The sequence below is a fragment of the Chamaea fasciata genome, unplaced genomic scaffold, assembly GCF_029207755.1.
Source record: "Chamaea fasciata isolate MVZ Bird 193981 ecotype frontalis unplaced genomic scaffold, bChaFas1.0.hap1 SCAF_15, whole genome shotgun sequence".
NCBI classification, from domain to species: Eukaryota; Metazoa; Chordata; class Aves; order Passeriformes; family Sylviidae; genus Chamaea; species Chamaea fasciata.
This window is the reverse complement of record NW_027094100.1, coordinates 14,690,775-14,700,648: the sequence shown is the minus strand read 5'-3', so window position 1 is coordinate 14,700,648 and position 9,874 is coordinate 14,690,775. Positions and strand designations below refer to the sequence as shown.

The 9,874-nt window shown below is 48.6% G+C and overlaps 1 protein-coding gene across 2 annotated transcripts; it reads left to right on the top strand.

Annotated features, from left to right (window-relative positions):
* Nucleotides 1-13: 13 nt before the first annotated feature.
* Nucleotides 14-6,214, top strand: LOC136297180 (probable E3 ubiquitin-protein ligase MID2). Of its 2 annotated transcripts, XM_066196903.1 has the most exons (7): nucleotides 14-898; nucleotides 1,938-2,033; nucleotides 2,591-2,827; nucleotides 3,013-3,035; nucleotides 4,175-4,311; nucleotides 4,653-4,690; nucleotides 5,822-6,214. In XM_066196903.1, the coding sequence occupies exons 1-7, from the start codon at nucleotides 14-16 to the stop codon at nucleotides 5,918-5,920; spliced, it is 1,515 nt and encodes a 504-aa protein (XP_066053000.1). In that variant the 3' UTR covers nucleotides 5,921-6,214. The 2 variants fall into 2 exon arrangements, with proteins under 2 accessions (XP_066053000.1, XP_066053001.1); XM_066196904.1 differs by lacking the exon at nucleotides 4,175-4,311 and having other exon boundaries at nucleotides 5,822-5,921.
* Nucleotides 6,215-9,874: the final 3,660 nt, after the last annotated feature.

The following is a 9,874-nucleotide window of genomic DNA, read 5'->3' as shown; positions in this document are numbered from 1 at the left end:
TTCCATCCTGCACATGCAGTGCAGGAGCAAAGCTGCCCTGGGAGGTGAGGAGAGAGACTGGGCAGCATTTTCTGCTGGAGACCGAGGGGAAACTTTCCGAAGTGGCTTCCACATCGTGGGGAAGGGTGGCGCCGGCAGAGGGAACATTTCTCTGCCCGGCGTGGGGCGGAGGAAGGGCTTGGAGGGGAAGGGCTTGGAGCCTCGGGGCTGGCTTCCCGCCGCTGGTTTTAGTTTCGTTTCTCCCGCTGCAGCCATGGCAAAAGCCGGGGAGGGATCCGGAGGGGCTGGCGGCCTGGAGGCCGAGCTCACCTGCCCCATCTGCCTGGGGCTCTACCAGGAGCCCGTGTCGCTGAGCTGCGGCCACGACTTCTGCCGGCAGTGCATTGAGAAGGTGCTGGGACCTCAGCAGAATTCCCGGGATCGGAAATCTACCTGCCCCATATGCAGGGCCCGCCTGGGGCCCACCGCGGAGCTGCAGAACAACTTCAAGCTCGGCAACATCACGGAGGCGTTTCAGGCCGCCGCTTCCAAAGGACAACAGGCTCGAAGGGAAAGCCTCGAACGGGAGGAAGGCGCCGAGAAGGGGAAGACAGGCGCGGTTCCCTGTGAGCACTGCCTGGATGGCGCCCAGCCGGCCGTGAAAACCTGCCTGGTTTGCGAGGCGTCCCTGTGCCAGGCCCACCTGAGCAAACACAACGCCAAGGGTTTCCATCAGGAGCACATCCTGGTGGAGGTGGGAGCGGGCCAGGCGGAGGAGAGGAGGTGCGGGGATCACGGCAAGCTGCTGGAATGCTACTGCCTGAGGGAGGAGAAGTGCGTCTGCATACTCTGCTCCATCGCCGGCACCCACAAGGGCCACGAGGTCATCACCATGAAGGAGGGACACGGCAAACAGCTGGTAAGGAGCTCTTCCCTCCCCGTGGCCCCTGCCCTGGCCGCGGAAAAGGAGGAAAGCCGCAGGAAGGGCGGCGGGGCTTTCACAGGGAATGGGGATGGGCGTGAGGGCAGCTCCGGCGATTTCCTCTCCGCCCCAGCACGAGCCCGGTGCATCGTGCCGGAATTCGCTTGTCATTCCCTCCTGCGCGTTGCCAGAGCAGTGCTAAGCGGAGGGAGAGGAGCGGAGGAAGGTGTTTGGGGCTGGCCGGGACGAGCGTGGGGCAGCCCCTCGGGCTGTGGGGACGCGTCCGAGCCAGCGGGAGGCTCGGCTGCCCCGCAGCAGCGAGCTGCAGCCCCGGCACCGCCGGCCGCCCTCACCGCCGTGTTCGTGGCTGGGATTGTGAAATGTTCCTGCAGGGATCAGAAAATCCCTCCCTCCACAGAGCCCCGGCAGTGCCACTGCCACTGAACTTCGTGTGGGGAAGGGAGTTCTCCCTCTCGAGGTCCTTCCCCTGGGCTCGGCCCGTGCTGTAGCGCGGTGGGGATCAGGCTCTGCCCCCCAGTAACCGGTGACAGGGTGAGGGGACGCGGTGCCAGGGAGGTTCAGGTGGGACATCAGCAGGAATTCTTTCGCTGAGTAGGTTGTTAAACACTGAAAGGAGCTGCCGAGGGAAGTTAGGAGTCCCATCCCTGGTGGTGTCCAAGGAATGACTGGATGCGTCACTCCGTGCTCCGAGCTGGGTGACAAGGCGGGGACGAACGCGATGGGCTGGGGGGTCTTTTCCAATTTCAGTCATTCTGGGATTCCTCCCTCTGCCACTAATTTTGCAGAGCCAGTGTCCCAGCAGATACAAGAGACATGGGACCTCCATGTTCCTGCCTCTGAGTCCAGCTGCTGTCCTTGAAATACTCCAGAATCAGCTTCCCCTCAGTCTGATATCAAAATTTCAAGCAGAAGGGGGATGTGTGAGACAATGGCCATTTCAGCAGCTCCGCAAACTGCCAGTCTGGCTTGAAGCTGTTCCTGCTGGGAAGTTCAGTGCTGTCTTTCCTTCTGCCAGGTTAAACTCTCCGACACCATGACAGAGCTGCAGAAATCTAAAAGTGATTTAGTTACTGCCCTCGAAGAGCTTCAGGAAAGTGAGAATCAGATCAAGGTTGGTACCCAGATTATTGCTAATTCAGAGCGTCTTCCCTTCACAGTTTTCCAGCATTACGTGATGGTAACTGTACCTTTAGAAGCAGATGAATAGAAAGGGGAAAGAGTGGTTTGAGAAACTGCCAGAAGCCAAGCGTTATCACACCTTCCAGCTCCTCCACAGGAGGAATAGCTGGGGAATTCCACCCTGTATTGTGGTTGCACAGACCAGGTTGCAGGACTGGCAGCCCACAGACTGCACATAAGATCATGTATTTTAAGAGTTTTCTACCTGTTAAATAAAAGAAAAGCAATTTATATCTACAAGTGGGATTTTCAGTGTGTATACCAGTAAGCTCTCGCATTGGTAGCTGAAATTCATCTGACTTTATTACTATGCCAGGATTAATTTTGAAAAGCCTCTGTTGAATCAGATATTCTAAGCAAAAGTATTTTGTCTGCTTCCTTCCAAAGCCAGTGGGAAGGACAGATGCAATCCTAATTGATAAGCAGAGATTCTAAACTGAAGGGTGGAGTTTCTGAGCCACTGCCCCTTTTCCTTCTCTCTCCCTTTAGATCAATACCAAAACACTGACTTCCAAGCTATTAAATGAGCTGTTTAATGATATAGAGACAGAGCTTCATGAGAAAAAGACAATGATCCTGAATGACATTCTGTCTAATGAGAAAAAAGAACTGGCAGTCGTTGCCGACATGAGGAACAAAATGGAACAGAAGAGAGACCAGGCTGAGGAGAATCTTCAGGCTTTGCAGAAGATAAAAGAGCAACCAGATGTTTTCCTCTTCTTCAAAGTAAGCAGTGGTATTCTGCTTTTCTTCATGGGTCTGCCTATTTCTCAGCCAGGTGACCTTTCTGAAAAATCACACTAATGATATTTTCCCTTTTTTTCCTTTCTTTTTCTTTTTTTCTTTTTTTTTTTTTTTTTTTTTTTTTTTTTTCTTTTTTTTTTTTTTTTCCCTTGCAATGCTCTTGGTAGGATCTGAAACTGGTCACAGACAGGTATGTTCCACTTCATAACCCTTGTTTTCTTCTTTGAAAAAATGTGGTGTTGATAACTGGGATCAAACCCCACTGCCTGTGCCCCTCTGTCCCACCACTCTGTGCTGCAGAGCTGCTCCCTATTCCAGCTGAGCCAGAGGGCACCACATCCACACAATTAACAGGCATGGAGAGATCCCTGCCTGCTGTTGCACTTATCCCTTTAAATTTCAGTTTCCTGGCTGGATTCTGATGAAAACCACTGGCTTTTATCACCAGAAAACTGTTTTTATCAGAGATGAAGCCCCTTGGGTTCAGCTGACAGTAACACTGTCCCAGATGCACATTGGTGACCCTCCCTCAGCTGAGTTCCCAGGGAACAGCCTTTGACAGCAGAGGTAACCAGCTCATTTCCAACCGAGTTTTTGACTTGTGGGCAAGTCTGGTAGCTAGAAAGTTTTATTATCACTTCTCTTGCAAGTGATATCTTTAATTTATAACTTACCACTTCCTATGCACTGCCTGGGTGTCAGCTGTAATTCAGTGGTGCAGCACTGCACCAACAGTTCCAGATCCACGAGAGGCTTTTGCAGCAGCACTGGAGGCCCAGCAGGAAGGACTGGCTCAAACATCCACCTGGCATTTGAGATGTCACCTCTGTAACTTGCACAGACTAAAGCTGAGTTCAAACTGGGGTTGTGAGGAGAACTTGAGATCACCGTGTAGCTCAGGGCTGCAGCTCAGTCTGTTACTCACAGCTGTGCCACAAGTCACATCCTAGGCCGTGGGATCCAGATAACTTTCCAGAAACCTGGACACCATTTAATATGTTTGGCATTCTTGTTCTGTCACTGCTACAACACGTAGAGCCTGCCTGCAGCAAGTCAAGGCTGTGTTCACACATGGGGATAATCAGAACCCCTCCTCCTCCTCTCTCATTATCAGCATTTGAAAGTTCCAGTGCGAGTTGGTAAGCGAAAGGCATCGCCAAATAAATAACAGAATGTAACAATTGGAATTCAGCCTTCACAACGGGCTGTTAACCCAGTAATTCATGTTGCCAAAGCACTCTCTTTTTGCAGACTCTGTCCTAGTGAAGAATTCTGTTACCTTTGGATGCTGGGTGGTTTTCCTTGGTGCAATGACTCTCTGTGCCCTAGGATTGCAAGTCTGGATCTGGACACTGAGGGTGTGGAAGTGGAGGAAGTGAAGCTGCATTGGAGAATGATTTCCCAGTACAAAAGGCAGGAGAAGCAGCTGCTGTCACAGCTGAACTCTGTGCTGGAGGACGTGCGTGGTGAGCGGCCCCGACCCAAATCCTGGCTGGTGGCAGCTCCTTCCACTGGGGTGTGAGGGGCTGATGGGGGCTCAGGGGACAGGTTTCTGTGGATAACACGGACGAGGTCTGCTCCTAAGGCCAGTTTCTCCTCTCTGATGCAGTTTCCTGCTCCCATCAACTTCCCAAGCTCTGGATGCTCAGTTCTGCTGTCAGGAAATGGCCTCTGTGTTTGCCCAGCCCCATCCCCTCCTGGTTTATCTCTGACCATGAGATCCAGGGGGACAGTACCCAGCCCTAAACTTGAATTCATTGCCAGCTTTGTTAACCATTAACCATTCTTCTCTTTTTTTTTTTTTTAGAGAAACTCACCAAATTAAATGGAGCAGAGCAGGAGCAGGTAAATCCTTTTCTTTACTTACAAAATGTTCCCTGCAAATTTCTCCAGTTGTTCGTTTAAGGACTGTGTGTCCTGCACTTTCCTGGTTCAGTTTCAAGGAGACCTAAGCAGAGTCTCAGGCCTAGAGCTGTCTTTCACCTTAAAAGAAGGGAGCCAGATCTATTCACATCTCCTGTTCTGCTATTAACAAGACATGATTTGTGTTTTACAAGCTCTAACATTGAGCACCATTTCTTTACAGTGAGGCTTCACCTACTGATACTTCTCCAGGACATAATTGTTCAAAAATACCATTTATTCCTCAGGACTCTGGCTTGGGGCTGTGAGCCTTGCAGGGAAAATCTCCCACCTAACAATGTGATCAGCATTTTTTTGCAGGTATCTCCTGTCCTTGGCAGAGCGTGCAGCCTCAGGGCACAGCTCTCGAAATCTGCACTCGGCAGAAATCTCTGGGAACTCACCAGGGAAATCATTTATCCTCAGCCTCAGGGAGACACTGGCTTTGCTTCAGCACTCAAGAAAACTCTGAGCCTGTTCCAAGGAAAGACCACAGAGGGGTTCCCACCAACTGGGCAGGAGCTGGAGCAAACCCAGTACCTGAAAATGTTCCCTAGACAAATCCAAATGCTGCAGGAGATATGAAATGTGTGAACAGTATTTCTCTGCAATTAGCACTAGTCCAGTGCTCAAACATGTATCTGCTGGGCACAGCAGGGCATCTTTTCCACAAGCTTTTAAAAAGAAATGTTGTTTAGAAGTTACACAAAAGATTTTTTATAATTATGCTTTTAATTGCTGCAATTAAAGTTCAGTTTGAAAATTATTTTCTTCTTAATTCATAAATTCAAAAGAAAAATCTTACTTTCTTCACCACTTTTTAACTTTTGGAGCAGATGTAGAGGTACATTTTTTAATCAGTTTTTATGTCCATTTATTTGTCTTGTGAGCTCAGTCAGTGGCTGTGCTCTGTACAGAACCAGACAGTCACTCAAAACAGGTCAGGGAAAAGAAATATTTTTTTTCTTAGACAAGGCAATGCTCTGCTTGGAAGCAACTTGTCAAATATGTTATAAAACATTACTTTATTTTACAGTAAGTGAAACTTTGTCATCTTGTTTATTCCTATTGCAGAAAAGCATCGTTGAGGAGGAACAAGATCCACACTGCTTGAATTTTGATTCTGTCAGGCACAGACGTAAGAAAGACATGAAAAAGAGACATTGGAAATGAGATGGAGAGAAAAACTTAAATATTATCCAAAATTACCTCTAATAATGAGAACCTGCCACGTGTTTTGATCTCCCCTCCTACCTTGCATTCAAATCAATTCTGTAACAAATGATTTTTTTTTTTGTAACTGTAAAAATTAACATGCACATAATGAAGTCTCCAACTGCTGCTGCATTGCAAACAGTGGACTGTATCATCTCATGGGTCCAATTATAGTTTTGTACGGTGATTTGTGGTGACTCTGTTGTCACTTTGTGGCTGAATAAGCAAATAAATGACTCCAAATACACATAAGCAAGGCTGGAGGATTTCATACCATCACCAGGAATTAGCTGTTGAGAGCATTTTTTGGGGGTAGACTGCCAGGAAATCAAGGCTGAAGTTCTCTGCTTTTACAGCACTTGTGGCTACAACTCTGTTCCGTCACTTGTCATAATCAACACACACCTGATTTCAGGGATTAAAAACAAACACAGCAATCTATCTGAGCTTTAGAGTAACATCTCTGTTCCTGGTTTAAATGGACCCTCCGGGCTGTGCTGTGTGTGCAGCCCTGCCTCTGCTGCACCCATCAATTGTCAGCACAGCAAAAAGCCAAATTTTGGGAGCTCAGCGGTTGCTCAAGGTGACTTTGCAAATATTCCTTCCTGCTGGAAGCCAGCAAGGCACAAAGGGCAGCTGTTCTCAGCCACTCAGAGGAGGCAAAAGAGATGAGCCTGTCCTTCAGCACTTTCCTCACCTGGGCTTCTCCCTGGCTGCCAGCTGAAGGAGCTGGGAGCAGCCAGTGCAGGTCAGCGCTGCTGCTGCAGAGTTCCTGCAGTGCTGCAAATCCCTGCAGACAGCAACCCTCACTCAAACGTGGGATTTGTAACCCTGCTGCAGGCTCACAAAGCTTTTGGCTGAAAATGAGCATCTAGGAAGGTGGAATTTCTGAGTTAGATGCTGAGTTGGTGGTGCAGTTTAATTCCCCCATGCGTTTGCTCGTTTGCAAAGAGCCTCCTCGGAATTTGTGACTTGTTTTAATGTTCCATGCCTTAGCCTTGAGGAAGCAAAGAGCTGAAAGAGTGGATGAAAGCAGGGTGAGGAAGCACACTGAGTCCAGCAATTATTTAACTAAGCCTTCCAACACACATCAACACTCTGAAAATTTTATCACCTAATTACTTCTTGACTCTAGGTGACAACATTGGCCCGTGACACACTGAGAGTGCAGCAATTCTGCACAGATGTTTGTGCAGAGCACTCTTTCTTGATTGCAGTATAATTCTCCTGAGATATGGACAGAGATTAATTCTTTTTTATATCTTTATGGCTTAATTATTTTGATTACCTAAGAACTCTAATTCATTGCATCTTTCCTTTTGTATTACGCCCTCTCCCCTCCAACCACTCAATTTTTACTTGGCATTTGTCTCATCCTTGATGGAAGCCTTTAAAAGCAGCTCATTTTAGCTCTTCTTTTTTGATTTTGCCAAGCACTGAATGATGTGACTGAATTAAATGCATTTCAAGCATTAGGATGGGCCTCTTTCTGTTACTTAGTCTGATGGGGTTTCTAAGTAAGTCAGACCTGCCACACGTTGAGCTCTGTGTGTGTGACATTAATTAAGGCCTTCCAAGCCCAGCAGGTCAGGGTGGGGAGGAAGGTTTGTCCCAGCTCTGACAGAACTCGCAGATGGGAACCAGGCAGTTCCATCTTCTCTATCTCCCAACTTAATGCAACCATGTGCAAATTCAGGCCTGAATCTCAGTGCACTGAGAGGTAGGGAAGGGCAAGGAGAGAAATTAACTCCTTTTTAACCACCTTCAGCATCACCCAGCCATCCTCCCACGGAGCTGCAGCAGCAGGACCGGAGCACTGGGCAGGGAGGTGCCAGCAGGACGGGATTGGAGGCAGGAGGCTCCTCACACAAGGCTGGGAGCCAGGTGGCACAAAGCAGCTGAGAGCTGGGGGAAATCACAAGCTGCCTTTATCTGCGGAGTGATAACACTGAGCTGGGAACTGGGAAAGACTGGGAAGAACCAGGAAGAGCCTCTGCCTGTGGGGTTTATGGCCAGAGGGCTGATAACACCATCACAGGCAGCCCGCAGAGCAATGTGCCAGGTGGTACCAGGGCACTGGACAGGAGCTGTTGGGCAAAAGGCAAGGAGGGAGGGCTCCCAGGGCTGCCCAGGAGTACCTGCTCAGTGGAATAAAGCGATTTCCAGCATCATTTTGCACTCTGACCAACTCGTCTGTGGAGATTTGATATTCCACAGATGATGTGGTGACCTGCACAAGCAGCAGGTTTGCCAGGCAGGCTGAGTGGGATGGGCAGATGGCACACGCTGGCATTTGTGTGTCAGCAAACCCCAGGTCCTTGGCAGGAGATTCTGGAGAGTGAGGAGCCCAGAGACACATTTCTCTGAGGCCAAAGGTTCCTTCAGCACAGAAATATATTAACCATAAAGCTTAATATATGTCGAGAAGAGGAAAGCAGTTGGAAGTGAAATTATTTAATTATCTTAAATAATTGCTTGGATTTTTTCCACCCATTTTTCAGAAAATCAATCTATAAGTAAGAAGAAGAAGAAAAAAAAAAGGTCAATTTTTTTTTTAGGTCCAGAAAAATAATAATTCTTGGGATTTTTTTCTTTTAATACCATGTTCCAAGAAGATATTATTTCCCTGTTTCTTCCATGAGGACATGATGTATTGCATGATCCAAGTTTTTTTCCACAGCCCATGCTTCTAGAACAAGAATAAAAATGCTAGAACACCCGTTGCTTGGGTTTGTGATTTCTTATTAGGATTCTGTGGAGTCCCTAAACAAAAGGCTTTGAATGCTTTTGTCACAGATGTCACTCCTCCCAAGGATTTGCTCTGGTTGTCTTGGAGTCACCACATCATTCAAACTCAATTAAAACTCCTGTGGAAGTCCCTAAAGGGATTGGGAAGTCAGCCACTGATGTTTTTGACAATGGACAGTCAGGGGAGAGGGAGGGAGCTCTTCTGTTTCCATTGCAATTGCCTGTTCTGGTTACCATGACATCTAATAAACCCTCATGGAGAAGGGAAATGTTTTCAGTGGAAATATCCAGTATTTCTGCAGTAAGATTTGCAGCATTTGCTTAACACTGAAAGACAAGAGCATGAATTCTGCAGGCTTGAAGTTGGCTTCATTCGCTCCAGCCGTGTATTGATGGGGTTTTTTGACAGCTCAAGGCTCCACCTGGAATGCAAATATTGGGCAATGTTTGACTTCAGATGAAACGTCTGCTTTTCTGTGCAGCAGGGAAGGGAAGGCAGACAGGGCTGGGCATGGCCCCTCCAGCCTTGAACCTCCAGCCGAGAGATAAGAGCAGAGCGCTCAACAGAAATCTGGGATTTTAAATACCCACATTGCCAAGGATCCTTCATCCTTCCCAGCTTTTTAATGAATCCCAGTGGTACCCCGGAGCACAAAGAGACCAGGGAGTGTCACGCTTCCCCACCTGCCCAAAGTTTAATCTCACTTCACCTCACATTATCAACCCTACACTTTCTTTCCCCAGGCAGCAGCTGACGGAACGAGAGGACACAGTCTTTAAGCTGTGCCAAGGGAAATAGAGGTTGGATACTAGGAAAAAGTTTTGCACGGAAAGGGTGATAAAGTACTGGAATGGTTTGCCCGGGGAGGTGATGGAGTCACCATCCTTGGATGTGTTTAAACAAAGACTGGATGCGGCACTCGGTGCCGTGGTTTAGTTGAGGTGTTAGAGCTGCGTTGGACTCGATGATCTCGGAGGTCTTTTCCAACCCTGTGATTCTGTGATTTCAAAGGGTTGAGTGCCAAGTAAAGGACCAGGATCAGCCTTTCCGGGGCCTTCCGTAGCTCCGCACAGGCGGAATCCCTTCGGAAGTGACCCGGGCCGGGGCTGGAAGGGGCGCGGCTCCGCCCGGCCCTCCCTGCCCGGAGCGGGGCGGTGCTGCCC